The following is a 25,586-nucleotide window of genomic DNA, read 5'->3' on the forward strand; positions in this document are numbered from 1 at the left end:
TCATCCGAAGAGGGGGGCCTAGCAACAGCAGGCTGCTTTGATGGGCGACTTTGTTTAAGAAAACAGAGTAACGTTAAGTAGTAATGAGTAACTGGAAGTTGTGGAGTGGTGAAGCATCGTAGCCATGATTGACGGCTTGTCGAGGAGGCGGAGCTTAGTTCCCAGCCAGCTGGCTGGGCGGGGCGGGACAGAGAGGTTTCGTTAAGGGGTCATCAGTGCTGGGTGGTGCGGCCTTGGGGGAAGTGATAGTAGCCAACGGGTCTAGTTTGGGAAAACCCGGGGGCGGGTACATCCCGATGCTGGGGGTCAGGGCTTGCAGGTGGGCCAGGGCCCGAGTTCCGTTGAAGGCCACGTCACAGCCTGACTGGGCTAGAAGCCAGTTCTCCACCTCCGACTGGAGCCACTGGGAGGTCTCTGCAGAGGGAGGCAGGTGTTGTGAGGAGGTCAGACAGACCTGGAAGGACTGAGAGGGGGCAGCAGGGAGGGCGCAGCACAACGAATAAGAGGGGTCTGGGTTTGGGAGAAGCCTAGGGGAGTGGGACAAAGCCTAGGAGGCTCAGCTTTGGGGCTCTCATCTGGGGACAAGCCAGGGACTCTTGCTCAGGGCACTTACACAGGTAACGGATAAGGGTGTCTTGTAGGAAGTGTTTGGGTTCACGTATAGGAAGAAGCGGACGGGGAGTGGGGAGCATGCCACAACAGGAGCCTGATCCAAGACTCCTATCGAGGTTGAGGTTAGGAGAGGGAAGTCACCCCAGGGAAGAGCAGAAGCTGGGTCAGGGGTCCCGAGTGCTGAATCGGGTTCACCAGTGCGAGCCGGGACTGGGAGGTGGGCATCGTGGGGATGGTGTCTCACTGGGGCAGGGCCACTTGGGACTAACGGTAGTCTCAACCCGGTAGGGGCAGGGTGGAGTTTGCTCCAGGTGGGGCCACGTCTGAGCCGGGCAGCATTGGGATGGGGCGGGGCCTCGCGGGGGCGGGGCTGAAAAGGGGCGGGGCAGTGTGGGGCCACCTGGCACTCGCAGTCCTACCTTCTTCCGGCTGGCCCTGTGTCCCCCGGGGCCGCCGGGCCAGGAAGCTATGCGCCAGCATCACCTCCTTGGTGTGCTCGTCCTGCGCGCGCAGGGCCAGGGCGCTGAGCAGCTCCGAGTTGTTGGACGTGCTGCGGTAGTAGAGCATGTGCGCCAGCTCCAGCGCCTGCACGTTGCGCCGCTGTCCGAACATCTGCAGGCCAGACGAGATCCGGGAGGGTCAGGGCCGTGCTGGGGCTCCACACACACACTCCCCAACCCACCCAGCACGCACCCTCACCCATATACACACCCCTGGGTCACTTACGCTGGTACAGTCCTTCCCGAGGGCTCCAGGGACCTCCCCAGACGTCTTCGGTTCAGGTCCCCAGGACTGGGGCCTGGGTATTTGGATGTTTAACCCACATGCTCTCGCCCCTGGTTTGCTCATTTGAGCCACGTATTAATGAACGTGTTCGAGGATTTCCGGACCACAGGAGTTTTAGTGTCGGCACTTTTTGTTACAATGATTTTTTTTTTTTTTAATCCTTATCGTCTAGACACCTACTGAAGTGTTCCCAGATGACGCGTGCAGGATCTGCTTCAAAATAATCCAATGGTCGGGGAGGCGGTCTTTAGGTGAAACCTGATTGACCGTTGCTACCTGTTGACGCTGGTGCTGGCTACAAGGAAGCTTATTATACTATTCTATTTCTGCATCTGTTTGCACTTTTCCATAATTAAAAAAAAAAGGTTTTAAATGTTAAATTGTCAAAGAGAAGTGTTAACAGACAACAAATACTTGATGAGCCGTTTTCAGAGAAGAAGGGAGGGAGCGCCAGGTCTGGGGCCCAGCTGTCTATTGGCTGCCCCCCTTCCCCACCAGGAACAGCACATGCAAAGGGAGAGAAGAAAAGAGAAGCGGGGGGGGGAGGAGCTACAAGTATATTTTGGTAGAGCTGAAGCTTAGAATTGTGTCAGATGAGGCTGGGGAAGCAAGGTCTCCGATGCCAAGTTGTGAGCAAGGGAGAAGCAGGGCCAGCCCCGGGGCCAATGGGGATGGGCCGGAGGGGACCAACGGGGGGGCTAGGAAGAGGGTCTGAGCTGGAGCCAGGATAGAGGAAAGGAGATGGGCACAGAGACTTGGAGAGGGGGGGCAGGAAGGATGGGCTGAGGACTGACGGGTTGGGGGGCAGGGCCAGGGCGACTTCCAGGGGTCTAACCAGTGACTGGGGGACAACGGGGTCAACCACAGATGGAGAACCAGGAGGAAGAGCAGGTGTGGGAGAGATGCTGCCCTCCACCTGGCCAGCTTGGCTGCTTCAGGCTGAGCACAGAGCACCCCGATCTAGGAGATGATGGGGAGCTGCTTGTGGAAACCACGGAAGTGGACGAGATCTCTCGTGGGTGGAGGGGTGGAAGGAGAAAGAGGGACGTGTACCCTGCGGCAAAATCAGCCTCCCAGGTGTTTGATCTGAGCATCTGTCCCAAGACGGGGAACTCGGGAGGACAAGGGGGTTTAGGGGAAGATGGATGCTGTGCGGGCAGCTGGACAGAGGCCATGGAGACCCACATTTAAGGCATGGAGGGAGTTCCCTGGTGGGCTAGTGGCTGGGATTCAGTGCTTTCGGCGCCATGGCCCAGGCTGAATCCCTGGTTGAGGAACTGAGATCCCACAAGCCAAATTAATAAATAAATAAATGATAAAGTTAAGGCATGGGGGCTCAGCCTGGGGCATGGGAACTGTCTAAGGGATGCAGTAAATTAACTAGTGAACTGGGTTTAAAACCGGGTGCTTCAGAGCCCAAGAGGCTCAGGACCCTCCATCCCCACGGGCCACTGAGAGGTAACACGGATGGTCCTCCCTGGGCTAGAACTGTGTATGTCCTCCCCAGAGCAGCTCGGCACCCTCCCCTCTGTTGTCCGTGGTTGCCACACACCCTCTATGCTTACAGCCCTTCCATAGCCCCCTGCCCTGAGGATGAAGTCCAGGGCCACTGCCTTGGCATTCAAGGCCCTCGCCACTCCCTCTGCGGCCTCGCTTCACCACGCTGCACCCCAGACTCCATCACTGTGAGATCCCCCCAAGCTGTGCTCACCCAGCCCCCTGAAAGGCTCAATCCCCGCCTTTCAGAGCTTCCCTCCAATCCCACTGGACCCTTGGTTCTAGGTAGGAAGTGCTCCCCCCACCCCTGCAACCCTCTCAGCCAGTGCAGGCTGGTTATTATCTGTGGGATTTATTAACCAACCAGGCTTCCTACGAGCCCATTGGGATGGCTGAAAACAGCCTGAAAACCAAGGAGCCAGCAAGTAAGTGATCGGGCACAACAGCAACTTCATGCCAGTCCACGTTCCTGGGGCCAATGCCACCCCTGGGGAGAATCAGTAAAAGGCAGCCCCTTGAGGCCACCTCAGCCTCGAGACAGAGCTCGCGGCTCAGCAAGCAAAGCACAAGCTGGATTCCAACCCCCAGCTGTCCCTTCGGCCACGTATCCTTGGATGGTGAACAACCTGCACAACTGGATGAGGCGGCCCTGCGCTCACATGTAGCGGAATCAGGAAGGGAGCTTGTTAATAATACAGGCCCTGTTCCCAGAGTTTCCAATTCAGTCCATATGGGCTAGAACACAGGAGGCTGCACTTATAAAATAGCTCCCCTGGTGATAGTGACACCTGGCCAGGATGGGGAAGCCCAGACTCAGGAGACAAGAGCACAGTCAGTAATAACAGTAATAATGGTAATGGCGAACTCTCATATAATGCCTTCTGTACTATGTGCCAGGCTCTGTTTTCCGCACTGTAGTATGCGCATCAATTCATTTACTCCTCACAACAACCCCCACTGTCATCTCCACTTTAAAGAGGCACAGAGAGGTTAAGCAGCTTGTTCAAGGTCACACAGCTAGGGACTTCCCTGGAGGTTCAGTGGTTAGGACTCCACGCTTCCACTACAGGGGAATGGGTTCGATATCTGGTCGGGGAACTAAGATCCCACATGCCATGCGGTGTGGCCACCAAAAAAAAAAAAAAAAAGCTAAAAAAAAAAGGTCACACAGCTAGAACACGGTAGAACTAGATTCAAACCCAGGCAGTCTGGTTCTAAAACACACACCCTTCCCACGTCACTAAGCATGCAGTGAGTGGCCGTGAACACTTGTATCCCACTAGCCACATGCCAGCCCTGTATCCAGTGTTCCTCACAGATTCACTCATTTCCTCCTCACAACAGCCCTACCAGGCAGGTCTTGCTATTATACCCATTTTCCAGATGAGGAAATCGAGGCACAGAGAGATCAAGAAACCTGCCCAAGGTTGTGTTGAGTAAATAAGGAAAGGAAAGGAAGCACAGCACGAAGCAGGAATAATCCACAAAAAGAGAAATAAAACGATAGGGTGGCCTGACCTGGCTGAACACCAAGGAGCAGGCTTGGTGGGGTGGGCCGCTTACCTTGGAGGCCCGCAGGCCCATGAAGGCAGTGAAGAGCAGCAGCAGCAGGGAGGTGGCCATCTTGAGGTCGGAGAGCACCACCATGCCCACATTGACGAAGAACACCACACCCGAGACGACCAACGTGAAATTGAGCAGGGCCCGCTGTAGGGTGGGCGTGCGCACCTTCAGCTCGGGCAGCAGCTGCTCCAGGCCCTCCAACGGTATGTCCTTGAAGCTCTTCAGCACCAAGTGCCCCCGCTTCGCTCGGGCTGCTAGCACCACCCGCTTAAAGTATCTCCTGATGGCCAGAGATGGAGGGGCAACGATGGTCAGGACCACCCCAGGGCGCCCCACTCCAACCCTAGGACACTCTCTCTGGCTCTGTAGTCACATCATCATTTTAAAAGCTAATTAACAATGGTGGGAGGAAAGTCAGACATAAGTGTCCAACAATAAGGGGTCAGTGACATGATACAATCCCTTATTATTGGACACATAGGTTGCTTCTGATTTTAAGAACTTGAAAAATGAGAGCTAAGATTCTTTAGTTAATTATCTTTTTTATTATTTGTTAATTGAAGTATAGTTGATTTACAATGTTGTGTTAGTTTCCTGTGTACAGCGAAGTGATTTAGTTGCACAGGGAGTTTATTACTTTAGTTAATTTTCAAATTCAAATTCTGTACATATTTCAGAGTATCTGCTAGGTGCCAGGGAGTGCTATTTAGCTCTGGAGAGACAACACTGAATTTGTGGAGCTGCCTTTGTTGAGCTTATGGTCCAGCATGAGAGACAGATAATTAAACACAGAGTCTGCGTGTATAAGTATGTCCTTGGAATAGATTCCTGGAAGTGGAACTACTGGTTTAAGGGATATAACAGACTTTTTGTCTTTGTTTTTTTTTGTTTTTTTGCAGTACGCAGGCCTCTCACTGTTGCGGCCTCTCCCATTGCGGAGCACAGGCTCCGGACGCGCAGGCTCAGCGGCCATGGCTCACGGGCCCAGCCGCTCCGCAGCATGTGGGATCTTCCCGGACCGGGGCACGAACCCGTGTCCCCTGCATCGGCAGGCGGACTCTCAACCACTGCGCCATCAGGGAAGCCCTTGTCTTTGGTTTTTGTTGTGTTTTGTTTTTGGATTCGTAACTGTATTTGATACACTGATTTCCAGAAGGATTGGGTGACTGACAGGTCCATTGGCTGACTGTGAGAAGGTCTGGCTCTCCTGACCCTACTCTGTATTTGAATATCTATTAAAAACATAATGTTCATCAGAATCCTGGCGGTATCACTTTTTCAGAATTTGGTCTTCCCTCTCTGAGCCTCAGTTTTCCTCATTTGGAAAATGGAGAAAAATGTCCTTACCCTTTCTCTTCCCCTGGGAATTGTAGTTCTTACTTCTCCTTAGAAAGAAAAGGCAGTATTTGATTCACCTCTCCCCCTTTCTTGGCTTCCCACCCGGGTCCCAGACACCCAAATCCAGACACTGACCTGTCAGTCCCCTCTCGACTCTAACCTTGCTCCCTCTCGCTGTAGCTGGGGAACCAAAGGCCGCCTCACCTCTCTGCAGGGGGCGACTTGAAGAAGCCATGCTTGAAGCCCACGCTGGACTTACGGGGCATCTGCCCGACTCGCTGGCCCAGGGCCCAGAACTGCATGTAGATATACTGGTCCAAATTTATCGTCACCTGCCAAGGGGGAAGAAGGAAACAGGGGCAGCTGAGCATAAGCTAGGGTGTGAGTGTGGAATACTCGAATTAGATGCCCCTGCCCCCGATGATCCCCTGCCCCACTTCCCAGGCTTATCATCACCCAGTGTGTAGGCAGAACAGCCATGTATGGTTGTTCATGTTGTATACTGCACAAGGGCACACCACCCAAGATGGTGCCATTCACATCACAGTCATCTTTATTACCGTATTTCCTAGAATCTAAGATGCCACTGATTTTAAGATACTCTATAATTTATTATTTTATGAAGCAACTAAAAGGGAAAATATATTGCCAATTAAACTATTTCACACTACCCCCCCCTTGTAAGTCACATCCCAATTTCAGAGACAGTAAAGTATGACTTCAGAAAAAAAGCACATCTTAAAAATCACTAAAATGTGGAAATCTGGAAGATTTTAGTATTTTTGTTATAATTTTGTTGACTTTCTTTTTTCTTTTGGCCGCACCCCATGGCTTATGGCATCTTCTTAGTTTCCTGACCAGGGGTGGAACCTGCACCCCAGCAGTGAAACCGCTGACTCCTAACCACTGGACTGCCAGGGAATTCCCTAATTTTGTTGACTTTAATGGTATTTTGTACTGATATTATTTATTAGAGTCAGCCCTCCATATCCGTGAGTTTCACATCATTGATTCAACCAACTACGGCATGGAGAAAAAAATTTTTTAATTCCAGAAAGTTCCAGAAAGCAAAACTGGAATTTTCTGTGTACCACCAACTACTTTACATAGCATTTACACTGTATTAGGTATTATAAGTAATCAGAGATGACAAAGTATGCAGGAGGATGTGCATATATATAGGCAAATACTATGCCATTTCACATAAGAGACTTGAGCATCCGGGGATTTTTATATCTACAGGGGTCCTGGAACCAATCCCCCCCATACCAAAGGACAGCTGTATTGGTTTTCTGGCAAATGGTGATAAAGTCTCTAGTCCTAAGAAGACCTGTATCTTATGATACTTTTCCAACAGATGGCAGTGAAGTGACCTGAGAAAGAGGCACCTTTTTCTAATTCACCAAAGGTGCCACAAGTGCTGGTGCCCTGTGTTCAGGACTACAACTCCCAGCAGGCTCTGCTTCCCAAAGACTCCACCCCTACCCCAAGGCATCCTGGGAGTTTTGGTTCTCCTCTGGAAGACAAGCACCTGGACCACATCCTGAGGGTGATGGACCACCAGAGCATAGGCCAGGGTGTCCTCTGAGAGCGGGGAGAAGTTGGCCTGGGCCAGCAGGGGCTCCAGAGCCCGAAGAACCTCCTGTTCATTGGACAGACGCTGGGGGTCTGTAAGTGAAGGCTGCTCAAGGGTCTCCCTGTCAGGGTTGATGGGGTCATACAAGGCCTGAGGAGAGAGTCAGAGAGAAGAAAAATGAGCTAGGTCACTGCATGAGGGATTGTGGGTACACATAAGGATATTCCTGGCCCCATCCTTTAAATGATGGGGTACCCCATGGCTTGATTCTAGGCCCTCTTCCCTTCTCTTCCCTCAAGCTCACTCTAAGTCGCCTCGCCATCCCCTTGCCCTTAAACACCACCTCTGCGCAGATAACTACCTAACCCACATCTCCATTTCGGACCTCTCCTCCAAGTTCCAGACCTAATACCCATTTCCAGTGCATGAGCTCTGTCCTCCCCTTCTGCCACAGTAATAGAGGTGAAGGTGGCCACGGGGCTGCCCAGATAGACTACATTTCCCATCTTCCTCTGAGAGGCTAGGTGTGGCTAGGAGAATTCATCAATAGAATGTGAGCAGAAGTGACAGGTACACCTTCTCCCTCACTTCTTGCCCCCCCTGCACTTTACACTCTTTCCTTGTTCTACCAGCTTAGAATGCTCTTCTGCCTACAACCCAGTTCTGAGCCCACAGAGATGAAGACTGTGCCCTAAGGGGATGGCAGAACAACAAGATGGAAGGAACTTGGATCCCGGCATCATCTCATGTGGAACAGAGCTGCCTATCCACCTTGGCCCACTTACCACAAGGCTGTTAAGTGGGAGAGAAAGAATCCTCCACCTCCTTTAAACTATTGCCTTATGGGGTCTGCTTGTTATAGCAGCTAAGCCTTTATAGGAACTAATACAAACTCTCCACTTGACATTTCTTTAGGGATGTCACAGTTGCCTCAAATCCAACATCAAGCCCACAAAATAACATCCTCTAATCCCTATCTTCCAACAAAATAACAATTCGAGGTGTCCCCTCCCAAAGGTACCAGACCTAAATTGTACCATTGTAGATGCTGCAGACCTAGACATTTATCATCTTTTCATAAGGAAATAAAGGGTATAGAACAGCACCATCCAATAGAACTTCCTGCAATGATGGAAACATCTCCATGTGCACTATCCAATAGGTTGCAGCTGGCCACAGATGGCCGCTGGGCACTTGAAACGTGATGGATGTAATTGAGGAATGGGATTTTAAATTGTTATTTAATTTCAATTATTTCAAATTTACACAGCCACGTGTAGATAGTGACTATCATATTAGACAGCCCCAGGCTAGGGTAAGGGGTGCTTTCTTCTAATTTGCACATAGACCCTGGTACAGACATCAAGGTCAGTGTGGACATCCACTCACACAGACCCTCGCCTTCACAGCCTGAATTCATCCCTGCACAGGGGGGGAGAGTGTCTGACTCATGACCGTCCCCACCACCCCGCTCTCAGGCCCTCTATGTCCCACACTGGGGTCCTGAAACTCCTCCCCAATCCCCTCCCCCACTCCACCCCACGGTGCCCCCCATCTTCTCCATCTCAGAAGAGGCCAAGCCCATCCTTCCAGGTGCTCAGGCCCAAAGCCTTGGGTCACCCTGGACTCCTCTCTTTCTCCAGCCCATCAGCAAATCCCGATGGCACCACACTCAGAATATTGATAGATCCAGAATCTGAGCACTTCTCACCCCCTGGACTGCTGTGGTGGCCTCAGTGCAGGACTCCCAGCTCCCAGCTCCCATCTCCCATCTCCCATCCTCACCCCCGTCTGTTCCCGGTACGGCCACCAGAGGGCGCGTGTCGTCATCTAAATCTGCTCACGCCTATTTTCTGCACAGAGCCCTCCCCTGGCTTCCACCTCACCTAGAGTCAAAGCAAAGTCCTCACTGTGTCCCACAAGGCCCTGCAGGATCTGGCCCCGGGTCCCCTCTTTGACTTCATCTTCAGCCCTGTCCCCCTTGGGCACTCAGCTCTAGCCCCACCAGCCACCTTGCTGTTCCTCCTTACACACCATGCACACCCCTGCCACAGGGCCTTTGCACTTACTATTCCCACAGATCTCCATATGGCTCACTCTGGCCTCCTTTAGGTCTCTGCTCAAATGTCACCCCCTCACTGAGGCCTTCCCTGACTACCCTACCTAAAATTGCAAAAATACCTCTGATTTCTTTTTCTTCTTAATTAGGGTTACCAGATTTAGCCAAAAAGAAATAAAATGCAGGACATCAAGTTAAATTGGATTTTCAGATCAACAACAAATAATTTTTTAGTTTAAGTATGTCCTATGCAATATATAAGGATTATATTACATGGACATAATTATACTTAAAAAAAAAAACTATTCATAGCTTATCTGAAATTCAAATTTAACTGGGTATAGAAGGTTGAATAGTGTCCCCTAAATATTCATGTCCCCTTGGAACCTCAGAATATGACCTCGGGCTTCCCTGGTGGCACAGTGCTTGAGAATCTGCCTGCCAGTGCAGGGGACACGGGTTTGAGCCCTGGCCTGGGAAGATCCCACATGCTGTGGAGCAACTAATCCCGTGTGTCACAACTACTGAGCCTGTGCTCCAGAGCCCACGAGCCACAACAACTGAGCCCGCATGCCACAACTACTGAAGCCCACATGCCTAGAGCCCGTGCTCCGTAACAAGAGAAGCCACAGCAATGAGAAGCCCACGCACCGCAATGAAGAGTAGCCCCTGCTCGCCACAGCTAGAGATAGCCCGCGTGCGGCAACAAAGACCAAATGCAGCCAAAAATAATAAAAATAAAATAAATTTTAAAAAAAAGAATATGACCTCATTTGGAAATAGGGTCTTTGCAGGTATAATTAAGGTAAGGATCAAAGTGAGATCATACTGGATTAGGGTGGGCCCTAAATCCAATGAGAGTGTCCTTATAAGAGACAGAAAAGGACACACAGAGAAGAAGGCAATGTGAAGATGGAGACAGAGATTGGAGTGATGTGTCCACAAGCCAAGGATTGCCGGCACCCACCAGAAGCTGGGAGAGAAGCATAGGATGGTTCCCTTCCTCCGAGCCTCCAGAAGAAACCAACCCTGCCAACAACGTGATTTTGGACTTCCAGCCTCCTGAGCTCTGAGAGAATAAATCTCTTGTTTTACGCCACCCAGTTGATGGTAATTTGCTATGGCAGCAGTAGGAAATGAGTAAACTGGGTGTTCTGTACTTTATCTGGCACCCCTATCCATGGTACTTAGCACCTCTTAACATATTTTACTTCTTTACCTTGTCAAGGGTCTGTCTCCCTCACTAGAACATGACGCCATGAGGCAGATACACACATCTCAGGCTCACCGCTGTGTCCTGGGGGCTGGAACCATTCGGGGGACACAGTAGGTGCTCAGTAAATATCTAGTGAGTGAATTCAATGAATAAATGCGTAGGAGAAAGGAGGAGCAGAGAGAGGTCACCTACCAAGGTCACCCGCACGCCTAGTGAACGACAAAGCTGGCGCCTGAACTGGGCTCTTCTTGTTCTTTGCCTGGTTCCTCAACGGACTTAGGTCACCAGCAAATGGTCACCCGGTGTGTCTCACTCACCTTTGGTGCTTCTACCCAACCCTCTCAGTGTCTCCATTTAAAATCTGCTGCCTCAGTGAGAATGTCTGTCTTCACTGTATATTCTTTCTGTTTCAATATATTTAAATGTTTATATAATAATATATTTTTAAATAACTTTTTTAAAAAGTGCCCCGAAGAAGAGCTTGGAGGCCAGGAGACAGGGGTGCAAATCCGAGCTCTGCCGCTTGGGACCTGTATGATCTTGGGCACATCTGGGCCCTCTTGGAGCTTCAGTTTCTGCTTCTGCAAATGGGGCTGATGGCAGCTGCTCCTCGGTTCTGCAGGAAGGAGTTGACGAGCCTGACACAGAGGGGCCGATGTTGCCCCTCATCGAAGCAAAGAGGAGAGCTATAGGGGGGCAGGAGTGGTAAAGGGTTAACTCGGCAGGCCTGGGTTGTCCAAACCCTGCACATTCCAAAGAACTGGTGGGCTCCTGGGAGGGAACCTCTAAGCCCTTGGACTGTCCTGCCTGATGGGAGTATCTTGGTTTACCAGGGGCTTGGGCCACACCTGATAGTCTGTGCTAACAATGTGATTCATGGTGGGGTCATGAAGTAGCAGTGTGACCTCTGGAGGGGCCGGAGACTAAGTAACTAAGATCAGCCACGTAGGCAGTCAGCCACGCCTGCCTGACCAACCACCAATAAAAACCCTGGACACCAAGGCTCAGGTGAGCTTCCCTGGTGGGTGATACCCTGCGTGTTGTCATGCACCACTGATGAGAGAACGAAGCACTGTTCCTCTGACTCTGCTGGGAGAGGACAACTGGAAGCTCTCACCTGGTCTCTCCCGGACCCCGTCTCCTTGCCTTTTTCCTTTGTGATTTTGTCTGTTCTCCTTTTGCTGTAATAAACTAGTACTGGGAGCATAACAGCTTTACTGAGCTCTGTGAGCCCCTCGTGAAAATCAGTGAATCTGAGGGTGGTCCTGGAGATGCCCAACACAAGATCCGAGAGCAGGAGGAGGATGCTGAGAATTTGGCTTCCACCGTTTCCTGGAGTTCGGCTTCTCTCTGACTTCTCCTTGTCCAGCCCCCTCACTGCTTCCAGTTCCCCTTCCCGACCTCCGGACTGGCACTCACTCCTCAGGACTAATCCCTGTGGTGGTTGCATGCAGTACCATCTAGATACTTCCAGGGTTATTTCTTAGCCCAGCCCCTTCCCTTGACCTCCAGCCTGTGGGCATTCAAGTCCCTCTCTCTACCGGGCTGTCCAATAGGCAGCTCAAATTTCTGAGTCCAAAACTGAGCTCTCAATCTTCCCCACAGACCTGTCTCCTGCCCCCGACTCTGTCTTCCACGTCTCAGTAAGTGGCAGCTGCATCCTTCGGGAGGAGCAGACCTGAACCGCTGGAGGCCCCCTTGACTCCTCTCTCTCTCAAGGCCCCACCCACACAGCTGAATGCTGATGCCTTCGGACCATTAGCAACGTCTGACCACTTTTCACCACTTCCACTGCTATTACCCTTGTGGGAGCTGCCATTATCTCTCACTTGGACAACATAATAGACTCTTTAATAGATCTCCCTGCCTCTGACCGTCTTTTCCCTACATGGCAGCCAGAAGGATCCTATTGACACCCAAATCAGCTCATGACCCTCCTCTGCTCAGAGCCCACCTGCGGCGGCTCCCAGCTCACTTAGCATAAAAGCCAAGTCCTCTGCATGGCCCACAAGGCCAGGCACAATTTTCCCCCACTCCTTCTCTGCTCTCACCTCTTGCCCTCTCTCCCTCCAGCCAGTGGTCCCATTGCCATTCCCCCAACACTCCAGGCCCTCTCTCACCTCAGGGCCTTTGCACTTGCTTTTCGCTCTGCCTGGAATGTCCTTCCCCAGACACCCACGAGGCTCGCTGCATCGCTTCCCTCAGGTCTTAACTCACCTGTCACCTCCTCAGAGAAGGCTTCCTTGACCACCCTGTCTAAAACAGGTGCCCTTCTCGTCCCTTTCTATTCCACCTTCAATAGCACTTACAACTCCTGGGTATCATATTTTACAATTATTGATTTATCATCTCCCCAATTGGAATGTCACTCCCACAAGGGCATGGCTTCATCTCTTCTGCTTACTGCTGCATGGCTTCATCTCTTCTGCTTACTGCTGCATTGCCAGTGCTTAGAACAGGGCCAGGCTCCAAGTAAGCCCTCAGAGAATTTTTGCTTAATGAATGGATAAGCAAACAAGGATGACAGGGCCAGAGGGGCCCTGTCCTCACCTGCAGCTGGGCCAGGATGTGATGGTAGTGGAACAAGGTGCAAAAGTTCACGTGGGCCACGAACTCCTCCAAAGCCGCCTTCTCCGCAGGACTGGAATGGAACTCCTGTTACCTCGGGAAGCAAAACTTCTCTTTAGGCCTCTCCCTACTTCCTCATGGGGAGGAATTCTTTCCTGGGCAACCCAGACAGAAAATCAGAGCTCTGGGCTCTTTAAGATTTGGGCGTGTTTTAGAAGGGACAAGGGTTGATCAATTTCACTGGCCAAGTAACTGAGGTAGCTCCAGAGAGTGAAAAACAGATGACTTGAAGAGCTAGATGTTCAGGTTCCCGCTTTGACACTTACTGGCCAGGAGTCACTCCTTATTTGTGTGCCAGGCGCTGTTTGCTGGCATGATATCATCCTCTAGAGGATGCAAGGAGGTTGATGGAATTATAACCCTCATTATTCAGAGGGGACACTTAGATTCAGAGAAGTCACTTGCTGAGGGCTACACTGTCTGTATAAAGAAAAGCTGAGACTACAATCCAGGCCTATCTGACTCCAGAGCACACATACTTAACCACTTCTTTATGCTTCCTATCTCGGTGCCCGGGGTGAATGTCATCACTTCTCTGAGCCTGTTTCCTTATCAGCAACAGAGGATCATACCCTCTTTCTCAAAAAAGCAATGGTGAGAATGTGATGTGATTATGTGTGTCCGTATATATACACGTGTGTTTATGTGTGTGTACATATACTTTTGTGTATGGATAAAGCCCAGCACAGGACTTAGTCCATACAGGTGTTTAATCAATAATTATTAAATGAATGAATGATAATACAGGATAATCACAAGTATGATGGCAACAGTGGGGTAAGCTGTTAGGGTCGAGCAAGTGCTACTTGCCTTCCCTTGTCCCCGCCCTGCTGTGGAGTCAGATCTGGGCCACTAGTCATGACCTTGGGTGAGTCACTGACCTTTTCCTGATTCAGTTACCTCATTTGTAAAATGAGAATGATGGTGGTACCTCTCTTATTGGGTTGTTCAATAATTCAATAATATGTGGGAAATGTTTAGCACAGTGCCATATAAGAGCTCTGTGTGATATTATAATTATAGCTTCGTGGGTATAATAATTATTATTAGGCAGTAGTAATAGTAATGATGAGGATGATTATTATACCCATTTTGTAGAGGGAAAAACCATGCCCCAGTGAGTGCTTGTTCCAGCCCCCAGAACAAGCTGGAGTCCGGAACTGCTGCGGCACCTATCTGCATCTCAAAGGTCAGTCCCCTGCATTCCAACTCACTCCACGCCCACCTGGGCCTATAAAGGGAATAGGAACTACAACTCCCAGGGGGCTCCAAGGCAGCCCTCTATAGCATGAAGGGCTGTACCGCCGCGAGGCCTGCCGGGATTCGTAGTTCCAAGGCTCTTGGACCCGGGGCGGGCTGTACCTTTATCAGGAGGCGGAGCAGCTGCTCTTTGGAGAACGGGATGAACCGCTCGCGGTACTGCTGGGACCAGTTGCGGGGTTCCGTGAGGTTCCACATCTTGCGGTACTCCCCCATCTTGGCCGCCAGCGATGACAGGGCCCGGGGGTGGTCGAGGAGCGCGGGCAACAGGGGCCATACTCGGACCCTGGATCCCCAGAACCCTCGGGTCACATGCAGCATGGCCAGACCCTTTCCCCGCAGCCTAAACGAGGGAAATGGGCATAAGTCAATGGTCATCTGGGGGTAAAGGCGCCCTCTCCACCTCCGTGTCCCAACTTCCAGGGGCCGTTTCTACCCCAGTAAGGGCTCAGAGCCCATCCGCCCGCCTCGTAGGCCCTTGCTGTGCGTCCCCTCCCACAGTGCTCAGTTGGCCTGAGTCCTAGGCAGGGGTCAGAGGTCTTCAAGTCCTGGAGCGTATTGCGGTCCCAGAAGCCCTGTGGTGGCACAACTAGTCTCTGCGGGGTCTAGGCGGCAGGTGGATCTTAAGCGCATAGGATATGCTCGGAAGGCTACATAGGGGTGCAGGGCCGCCCATCCCCGGCTAGGCAATCCTTCACCCTTTCCCTCACCTTAGCCAACGTTCAACTGTCATTGAGCCTCCTGCGCATGTGCAGAAAAGCGTCCTGGGCCTTCGAGTTTCGGCTTCAGTCCGCAGTAAGACGCATGCGCAATGCCTAGGTCATTGAGAGAGGTCCATTTCCTTCTTCTAACGCCCTGTGTCGACTGCGCACGCGCAATCTGCCTGCCTCGCTCCACAACTCGCTTTCCTTGGACTCGGCGCATGCGCTGCAGAAGTATCTCCTTGTCCAAGAGCTTCAAAGGGAAAGGGGCGGGGCGGGCGCCAGACTCCCGGGACTTCCGGGACCGTGCAGGGCTTCCGCGAGCTGCCTGCCAACGGCGGGCGGCCCAACGTCCGCTGAGGCCACGCCCCTGCTCCTGTCAGCTCCAGAGTGGGCGGGGAAAGAGAGGGGGCGGGGCTTTGGCTCAGCCAATCAGCTCCAGCAGAGAAGGAGCGAAAAGGCGGGAAAAAGAGGAACCAAGAGAAGGCTGAGGTGGTGCCACGACCAGGAGGGGAAGGTGGGCGGAAGGAAGAGCGGTCCTCCAGGTGACGTTGACCCGGCCTCCAGAGTAGGGGTGACCCTTTGTCAGGCAGCATCACCCCCAAGTGTCACCACCCCCATTCCACGTCCTTAAAGGGAAGACCCCGATTCTCTGAAGGTAGCTTAGTGCCAGGGGCACGGCCTCCTCATTCTGAGGGGGCAGCTGAGTTCCGAGCCCATGTTCCCTACACATCTGAGGTCCAGACCCCCGACTTGAGGAAATGCACTTTTATGAAGATGGACCTGAACTCTAAGGGGAGGCCCTGATTCTAAGGCAATCACCCGCAATCACGAGGACAGCCTAAAATCTACCCTGAGCTGCTTGGGGTCTACACTACGGGTGCTGTCACCCCAAAGCCTGAAAGGGATCCCCCTGTTTCAGACGTCCCCGGGGTTCTGTTCGCCATTCCAGCACCCCTAGTCCCTTGAAAATCCCATTAACACAGTCCTTAAAATGGGCCCTCTGGCTCCTGTGTCAGGGCATCACCCCAGTATCCTGCCTTCTCCCCTCTCCTCCCTAGCCTGGCAGGCATCTCCCCACTCTGCACCTCCACCTCTGGGGCCCTCCTCAGCCTGCATTCCTGACTCCTGGGACCCCAGCAGCTCCCTCACCCTGTGCCCCTACCTCTAGAATTCGCAGAAGCCCCCTCCCCCGGCACCCCAATTCATGGGACCCTCTCATCCTGCGCCCCGATCTCTAGGACCCCTACCCCAGCATCTCCTTCACCCATGCACCGACTCCTAAGAACCCTCACCCTATATAACCCCATCCTGGGACTACAAGGACCCTCCCATCCCCTGCCCCCTACTCCTGGGACCCCTGGCAGCCCCTTTACCCCGCACCTTGGACCCTAACCATCCCCCCTCCATCCCTCTTGTCTTGCAGCAGCTGAGCCCCGGGGTGGGCCTAGAGCCTCTGGACGGTAGTGCCCAGCAGGCAGCGCCCAGCATTACTGCTCCGGCCTCCCAGGGCCTGGGCAGCAGAACAGCAGGCATGCACATCCCAGAAAGCCTCCAGGACCTGGCCAACAGTGAAGCCGTGCAGTTTCTCAAGAGGCCAAAGACGATCGCGCGGAGCTTGGCAGGGGTGAGGCCCTCCTGTAGCCTGGCTGCCCCGTGGGTGACAGGAAGCAGGTGTCTCACCTCCCAGACCCAGTGCAGAGAGAGTGGGGGGGGGGAAGAAGGGGTTAGATGGGGAAAATGAAGCCAAAGGGAGCTCATAACGGAAGTCACCCTTTACTGAGCATCTAACTGTAGGCCCTGCGCTATTCTGAGCACTTATTAACTCTCATGGGAAGAAACAACCCTGCAAAGGGGGTGCTGTGGAGCCCCATTTTTGAGAGAAGAAAACTGAGGATCAGAGAAAGTTAAATAATTTTTTTAAGGCTGTGCTGTCCGATTTGGTAACCACAAGCCACATGTGGCTATTCTAATCTAAACTAAATAAAATAAAATATTCAGGGAATTCCCTGGCAGTCCAGTGGTTAGGATTCCGCACTTCCACTGCAGGCGGCCCAGGTTCGATCCCTGGTGGAGAAACTAAGATCCCACAAGCTGCATGGTACGTCCAAAAAAAAAAAAAGAAAGAAATCATTCCTCAGTCACAGTGGCCACATTTCAGCCTGGCGGCTCTCATATTGGACAGTAAGGATCTAGAACATTTCCATCATGGTGGAAGGTTCCATTGGACAGCGTTGGCTAAGGTCACACAGTAAGAGGCAGGGAATCAGACTGGGGTCTGTGAGATGCCAGAGCCCATTCATTTCCACCTCTCAGACAAGGGACCAGGAGAGGAGCAGGGGCTGGGGCCTCTGGGGGGAAAGCTGCACAGAGGTAGGAAGAGAATAAGAATATGTAATGTAGACCTAAGATGCCAGAGGGTAGGTGGTCACTATGGCCAGGCACAGTGCCAAGCAAGGGATTTACCTGCATTCGTTTCATCATTACCACATTCGCGAAGAGTCAAGACACCTGGGGTCAGATCCTCATTCAGCCCCCGACTTTGCTGTGTGACCTTGAGCCGATCACTGCTCCTCTCTGGACCTCAGTGCTTGAGGAGTTAAAGCTGTGACTGTGGGCTTTACGCTGTGCAGCCTCCACGGCACTCCTCTGACAGAGTTGGGAACCGAGGCCCAGGGAGATGATGAGATCAGGAGAGGGTCAGGGGTCAGGAGAGTAGGTGGGATGCCCGGGATTGAATGCAGGGTCCTATTCCAGAAGGATCGATCCGGCCTGACCGAGAATCCTGGTTCGACCACATGGTCTCCATGTAGAGCGACATCCTGCCCTGCTTGCCTGGGTTGGTCCTGGCATAATTATCAGCAGCACCTCCTTTGATTCTCAAAAGTGCCCCGTTTTATTTGATAACTTCCCCGGTGACCCCAGGTCTGTGTGACCTTGAGCAAGTGACTTGATTTGTCTGAACCTCCACACCCTCCTATGTATAGTCCTTCCCGCTCACCAGGAAAGACTGTGTGTGAAAATGAAATCAAGGCCCCTAAACTGATTACTGTGCGCCTGGCAAGTAGCCATCTTTCCTTCGATAGCGATTATTATTGGGACCAACTTGTGATCGAGGAGAGAAGGATGGGTTTGGGGGCCATAGGGTGGTGGGGACTCGTGTCCATCGTCGTTCTCACCCAAAGGAAGAGGTGAAAAACGCATTCCACATCCCAGTTCCAAGTCCCTCGCTGGCCTCGCTCTTCAGCTCCTCACCACGACCCTATGGCGTGAGCATCATTACACCTGTTGGACCCAAGGGGAAACTGAGGCTCACAGAGGTTGAGCGACTTGCCCAAGGACGTCACCCAGCTGGAGAGCGAGTCAGAAGGATGCACGGGCTTGGCTTCCGATGCTTCAGAAGGAGGGGCGGGTGGCGAGGGAGAAGGGAGTGGGGAAGGGCTGGGGGGAAGGGCCTCCGACTGTGCCAGACGTTTCAGTCACGGACTTCGCCTGCCACCTCCCTCCTCCCTCCCGCCCGCCCTCTCCTCCTTCCCCCCTGGCCCAGTTCCTCGGCAGGGAGTCTCCGGGCAGCTGGTCCTCCCATCCTTGTCCTTCTCACGGCTGCCTGCCAGCTGGTGCTATAATTAATGAATCTTTGCTCCCTCCCTGGGGACAGGCCAGGAGGGGTGTGGAAGGAGGTCTGCCTCGGGCTTCAGAGGCTTAGGGTCCCTCTGGTCCAGCCAAGCCCCCTTCTTGCTTGTCCAAGGTTTTTTGGGTCAGTGGACAGACAGCCCGCGGGCCTGGAAGTCAGGGGGGCTGGATTCCAACCCCCTCCCCCCATGACTAACCTTGAGAGGACGCTTCCCCTCTCTGGCCAGTCATGAGAACTGCCATCAGGGCCAGGCGTCCGCGTCTTTGCAGCACAGAGACAGACTGGGAAACTGAGGCTCCAAGAGGTGAGCAATTTGCCCAAGGCCAGCCACACAGCTGTCGGAGTCAGATGCGGCTGGCTCTTTCCACTGCACAGTCACGGCTTTCGATTTATCACCTGTGAAAAGGCGATGGCTTAGTAACCGCGACCACGCGGGGCCCCCGGGGCTGCAGGGAGGGGGCGCAGGTAAAATGAATCCGGGCTCAAAAATGATCAATGGGCCTTCCCGTCCTTGACCTGGCTCTGCCTCGGACCAGCAGGGCAAGACGCTCCCCTTCTGCAGACTCAGTGCTGCAGCCCTGAAATGGAACGGATGTGAATACCCTCCCTTAATGCTAAAGTGCTGGACAAAAAGAGGGACTAGTCATTATTATTATTATTATCTGTTCTTTTTATTCAGAGAAGGCAATTAAGGCAAAGGAGAGAAGAGAATGGACAGAGGCTGTAGAGTTTAGGGGTGCATCCTCTGCCTCTCCCGTCCCCACTCTGAAGGGCAGCGCAGGAGCAAAAAAGATGGGCCAAAGTCATTCACTCTTTCAACACATTTGCAGAGGTCCAGTCTGGTGCTGGGTGCTGGTTGTAGAGAGAAGGGGCCCACATGCACCCTGTCCAGGAGGAATTCAAATTCTAATGAATTACCTTCCCCTTGTCTCCTCCCCTCCCTCCTGTCCCCAACACTACCACATCCAATCAATCACCAAGTCCAATGTTGCGTCCTAAATATCACTGGCTTCCCCAGAGCCCTGGCCTCACCCTTTCTGCCTGGGCCCTCCCATCCATCATGACCAGGGAGATTTTCTCTAACTCCCTGTCTGACGCTGGCCATCCTCTGCTCAGAGCCCTTCCATGCATAAAATTAAGTCCAAGCTAGAAAATTAATTTTTGCCAGGGCTCCCAAGTCCAGGCCCCTCGGTGTGGTGTTCAAGGCCTCAGAGGGTCTGGTCCCTGTGTTTCCAGCCTCACCTCATAGCAGACCCCTCAGATGAGATTTGTCTCCAGCCCCTGCAGGAGCTTCCCTCTGCAGCATCTGGCATTCGCACACATGGTTTCGCCTGCCTGGAATGCCCTTCCTCCTGTCTGCCTGCGAAACTCCTCATTCTTTTTTTTTTTTTAAGTTTTATTGGAGTATAATTGATTATAGTTGCTGTTGTCTTAGTTTCAGGTGTACAGCAAAATGAATCAGTTATACCTGTACATATATCCACTCTTTTTTAGATTCTTTTCCCATATAGGCCATTACAGTCTATTGAGTAGAGTTCCCTGTGCTATACAATAGGTCCTTATTATCTATTTTATATACAGTAGTGTGTATATGCCAATCCCAAACTCCCAATTTATCACTCCCCAAAACTCCCCATTCTTTAAGGTGCAGTTCAGGTCTCACCTTACTTCTTCCTAAATCCGGCCCCCTGACTTCAGTTCCTGCTCAAACCTTGACTCTCTCCCTGAGCGTAGGCCCCAGCCTCCTCCCCAGACTCCCAGCCTCCAGTCTCACTCACTCCAGTCCACCTCTGCATGGCCCCACAGGGCTCTTCATACACCCGGAGCTGACCCTGCCCCTCCCCTGCTCTCAGCCATTCCATGGCTCCCTACTGACCCCCAGACAAGATCCCACTCCATAGCCTTTCTCACCCTGCAGCATTCCTTACAGACCTCACCGCATCCAGAAAGCCCTCCTGGACCAGCTCCCACCCCCATCACATACACACCAGTTCCTTCCATATCTGGTGTGGCCCCTGCCACGCTGCATTGTGACCATCTGGGACAAATCGCTGGGGCTTCAGATCGTCACTGAATCTCATTGATGGGAACCTCTGCCCTCGGGGCTTCTGGTCCAGCCGGTGGCAGCATATACAGCAGGGGTTAAAGCAGACTCAGGAGCCAGACGACTTGGGTTCAAATCCAGGCACTGCCTGTCACTAGCTGACTGACTTTGGGCCACTCTTCACCCTCTGTGTGCCTCAGCTCCATTATCTAAAAAAACGAGGGTGTTAATAGTGCCCACATCCTAGGGTGGTTGTAAGGATGACACAGGCTAGTGCTTGTGGAGTACATCGGTGGTTTCATAAATGAACAGGGTCAGGTGGACAGTGGTACCCCCGTGTGCTATGTGCAGTGTGTGCACAGACAAAGGTGACAGGGCTAGCATATCGGTGAGGCTGCATTTGCTTTTTTTTTTTTTAATTTTATTTATTTATTTTTGGCTGTGTTGGGTCTTCGTTGCTGTGTGCGAATACCTAGTTTCTCTAGTTGTGGAGAGCAGGGGCTACTCTTCATTGCAGTCGCAGGCTTCTCATTGCAACATCTTCTCTTGTTGCGGAGCCTGGGCTCTAGGCGCACAGGCTTCAGTCAGTAGTTGTGGCACACGGGCTCAGTAGTTGTGGCGCACAGGCTTAGTTACTCCACGGCATGTGGGATCTTCCCGGACCAGGGCTCGAACCCGTGTCCCCTGCATTGGCAGGCGGATTCTTAACCACTGTGCCACCAGGGAAGCCCCGCATTTGCTTTTTTTTTTTTTTTTTTTTTTTGGGCTGTGCCGTGTGGCATGTGGGATCCTAGTTCCCCAACCAGGGATCAAACCCGTGCCCCCTGCAGTGGAAGTGCGGAGTCACCACTGGACTGCCAAGGAAGTCCCAGGCTGTATTTGCTTTAAAAAAAAAAAAGCCTTGGGAGTTCCCTGGTGGCCTAGTGGTTAGAATTCAGCTCTTTCACTGCCGTGGCCCAGGTTTGATCCCTGGTTGGGGAACTGAGATCCCACAAGCTGTGTGGCGTGGCCAAAACAAAATATATTAAAAAAAAAAAAAAAAAGCCTTGAAGCAAAAGGTGAATGTTCATTAGGTACTGAGTGTTTATTACACTTCTCTCTGTACGTTTGGAATATTTCACAAATTCCTTTTTTAAAATGGAGAGGAATTAATGGAGCTGGGAGAGAGGAGGAAGAAGTGGCTGCCAGAGGGAAAGACTTGAAGGCAGAGATACTTATTGCCCTCTCTTCCCGAATCCCGGGCACGGTGCATTTCATATTGGTACTTGGGTTTGGGGGCAGAAGGTGAGCGTGAGCGAGGCAGGGGTGAGTGGGGGGGAGATGAGGGGCTGGGACTCTGTCCTGGGGGTGCTGGGGAGTCATGGGGTGTGGGGCTGGGAGCTGGGAGGGGCAGGGTGTGGAAAGAGCCCCTGTGGGGCCGTGTGGGGAGACTTGGAGGCAGGGAGGCCGGGGAAGAGGCTGGGGCAAGGGCCCAGTGGGGAGGATGAGGCCTGAGCTGGGATGGAGGAGAGGGGCCGAGGGGCAGCGGGAGGATGGCTCTGGGAAGCTCTGAGGATGTGACCGGGAGGGAGGGGTCAGAACCACCGGGAGGGTGCACGGCAGGGCCCCCACGCCCAGTGATGGGGACCCGCCCGGGAGGATGAGCCGGTCTGGGGAGACGCTGAGCTCTGCTCCGGCCCCTGGGGACCCCCATCCCGCACCCACAGGTCTTCTCCCTCATCGTCTTCTCCTCCGTGCTGACTGACGGCTACCAGAACAAGACCAACTCTTCGCAGCTCCGCTGCGTCCTCAACAGCAACAACGCGGGCTGCAGCTTCGCTGTGGGAGCTGGCCTCCTGGCCTTCCTCAGCTGCCTGGCCTTCCTCGCCCTGGACGCCCATGAGGGCCGCACCACCACCAGCCGCTTCAAGACGGCCTTCCAGCTCCTGGACTTCATCCTGGCCGGTGAGCCCCCCGGGCACTGCCCTTGACCACCCAGCCGGCCCCGACCGTCCTCCACACGTGACCCAAAGCTTTGCCCCTCACTTCTCAAAGCTCTTCTGCGCCCGCTGTTTCCTCCCGGGGAATCATTGCCCATCCCTTAGACTCAGGGTAAGGGTCATCTCTTCTGACCCCCAGACTAATTCTAGAAGCCTCTCTCCTGCCCAGCTTTTTCCTCGCATTCACCTCCCTTCTTCACAACCTTTGTTGAAAAGCCACCAGTGGCAGTGGCCAGCGGTTGGGTGCAGAGCGCAGAGTCAGACAGACCCAGGTTTGAAATCTCACCTCTGGTGCCTCCTCAGTGTGTGGGTTTTCTCCCCTCTCTGAGCTTCTGTAGAAGCTGGGATGAAAACTCCCACCTTCAGGGTTTTTCTGAGGATGAAGCTCGAGAAAGGACTCCTGCAGTGATGTTGATATTTACCAGGCATATCCCCTGTGTCAGGCACCGCTTCAAGAGCTCCCCGTGGCTCTCTCATTTCTTCCTCAGAACCACCCAAGGAGGGAAGTCCTGTTCAGATTCCTATTTCACAGAGGAGGAAACTGAGGCTTGAGGAGGTTGTGTAATGGCTGCCGAGTGGCAGACCCAGGCTTCCAAGCCAGGCCTGGCCTCCTCACCAATGCCGAGCACCCTAGATAGAGCCCGGCACACAGTAAGTGCCAAATAAATGCTCGTTCCTTTTCCTCAGGCCCCAGGCTCCTTCCTCTCCTTTTCTGCACCTGCCCAGTTCCAGCAACTTAGGGCTGGGAGGGCCCCTAAAGGTCACCGAGTCCAGCGCTGTCCAAGAGAAGGTTCTGTGAGGACAGGAATGTTCTGTGCCTGGACTCCCCAACACGGGAGCCACGGGCCACGTGTGGCCGCCGAGCACTTGAAGTGTGGCCAGTGCCACCAAGGGGCAGAATTTTTTTAAATTCTATTTTAATCGATTGGAATTTTTGATCGAGTGAAACATAAAAAGCTGCAAGTGGCTGGCGAGCCCCGTAGTGGACGGCACACCCCACTCCAGGGGTTGTTTTGCGGCCGGCTGGGAGGGGGAGGCCACGGCAAGACCCGAGGCCCCAGCCACCCTTCCTGAGCGCTCTCTCCCCAACTCACGCCCCTCCCACCCCACCCCGCCCCTCTTCTCTCCCTCGACCCCCCAGCCCTCTGGGCAGGCATTTGGTTCGTGGGATTCTGCTTCCTGGCCAACCAGTGGCAGCATTCGCCGCCCAGACAGTTCCTCCTGGGGAGCAGCAGTGTCAAGGCCGCCATCACCTTCGCTTTCTTCTCCATCCTCGTCTGGGTGAGGAGCCTCCTCCCTGCAGGGCGGCGTGGTGTGAGTTAAGAGGGCTAGAACCTTCCACCCAGCTCCCCAGGACCTCCGCAAGCCCCTTTTGTGACTTTGGGCAAAGAGGGAAGAAGGCGCCCCTTCCTCCCAGCAGACTCAGCCCAGTGTGGGCATCATCCAGTGAGCTGTGGCACAGCTCCCACCTGGGCCGACCCCACCCAAGCCAGCCTCCAGCTCGCCCTCCTCTGCCCACAGATACTCCAGGCCTACCTGGCCCTCCAGGACCTCCGAAATGATGCTCCAGTCCCCTACAAGCGCTCCCTGGACGACGGCGGCGTGGTGGTGACCTCTCTCTCCCCGCTGTCCGCCACCAGCCCCGTCAACACGCCCACCACCGGTCCCCACAGCCTGAGCTACACCAGCTCCGCCCTGTCCCCCCATCTGACCACTCCGAAGGCCCCCCGCCTCACTATGATGCCCGACACCTAGACAGCCTCATCCACACCAGTAAAGAGAGACTCCTCCCTCCAGAAGGGTTTCTGAAAACTGCCCTCTGTCCTTCTCATATCTGTTTCTCTCCGGTCCCTCGAGTGCCATGGGGAGGGGGGAAATCCTATGGGGTCTCCTCAGGGGTTTCTGTAGCGGGTCCCACTTCCAATCCACCTCCTGGACTCTCCCTCTGGGTGCCACCTTGATAGCTAGGGGCGGCGACGGGAGGGAAACTCTTTTTTCAGGCCTGTGACACAGCGAGCCCTTTACTCCTTGCACTGGCCACGGGAGGGAGGCACGAGGTGCCCCACTGTACAGCTGAGGAAGCTCAAGTTCAGAGACAAGATGCTTCCGCCCGTGGAGAGGGCTCTAAGGAGAACGAGGGCCAACACTGGGACTGGCCCTGTCTCCAGGGCCCACATCCTTTAACTCACCCCAGCTGACAAGGGACCCACTCAGACCCATGCGGTGGGAGGAGTGGTTAAAGGAACAGGGGATGGCAAGTCCATGACTGAGGTCAGGGGAGATCCTTGTCTTCAAATATTTGAAAGCTTGTCTTAGGGAGCCCCGAAACTAATCGGAGACTCGTGCTTGGGCCACAAAACGCTCCTGCCTGCAGGGACCCAGCAGGTCACTCCAGTGGGTGAAGTACCCATGAAGCAAGTGGGGGGGCAGGGGCCGAGCCTGGGAAGGGGCAGCCTTCACTCAGCACCCAGCGTTCAGTACCACAGCCCGGGGGTGTCCAGAGCAGCGCTGTCCAGGACTTTCCTAGTGGTCTGGCGGTTAGGACTCCACGCTTCCACTGCAGGGGGCACAGGTTCGATCCCTGGTTGGGGAACTAAGATCCCACATGCCACGATGCAGCCAAAAAAAAAAAAAATTATAGAGCAGCACTGTCCAATGGAAACAAAGTGTGAGCCATGGGGGGGCAGTATTTA

At 53.4% G+C, this 25,586-nt stretch overlaps 2 protein-coding genes across 3 annotated transcripts; one reads left to right on the forward strand and one right to left on the reverse strand.

The window, feature by feature from the left end:
* Positions 1–154: 154 nt before the first annotated feature.
* On the reverse strand, positions 155–15,459 carry TMEM143 (transmembrane protein 143; the record flags this gene model as incomplete). Of its 2 annotated transcripts, XM_079908103.1 has the most annotated exons (8): positions 155–414; positions 1,032–1,224; positions 4,459–4,738; positions 6,001–6,128; positions 7,328–7,522; positions 13,198–13,302; positions 14,638–14,878; positions 15,246–15,459. In XM_079908103.1, 8 exons carry the CDS (start codon positions 15,266–15,268, stop codon positions 155–157), a joined length of 1,425 nt encoding a protein of 474 aa, XP_079764229.1. The 2 variants fall into 2 exon arrangements, with proteins under 2 accessions (XP_079764229.1, XP_079764228.1); XM_079908102.1 differs by lacking the exon at positions 15,246–15,459 and having other exon boundaries at positions 14,638–14,913.
* On the forward strand, positions 14,680–24,648 carry SYNGR4 (synaptogyrin 4; the record flags this gene model as incomplete). Its single annotated transcript, XM_079908101.1, has 5 exons — positions 14,680–14,739; positions 16,663–16,863; positions 22,621–22,858; positions 24,035–24,174; positions 24,415–24,648. Exons 2-5 carry the CDS (start codon positions 16,771–16,773, stop codon positions 24,646–24,648), a joined length of 705 nt encoding a protein of 234 aa, XP_079764227.1. The 5' UTR covers positions 14,680–14,739; positions 16,663–16,770.
* Positions 24,649–25,586: the final 938 nt, after the last annotated feature.

This window comes from Stenella coeruleoalba (genome assembly GCF_951394435.1).
Source record: "Stenella coeruleoalba genome assembly, chromosome: 20".
Classification (NCBI taxonomy): domain Eukaryota; kingdom Metazoa; phylum Chordata; class Mammalia; order Artiodactyla; family Delphinidae; genus Stenella; species Stenella coeruleoalba.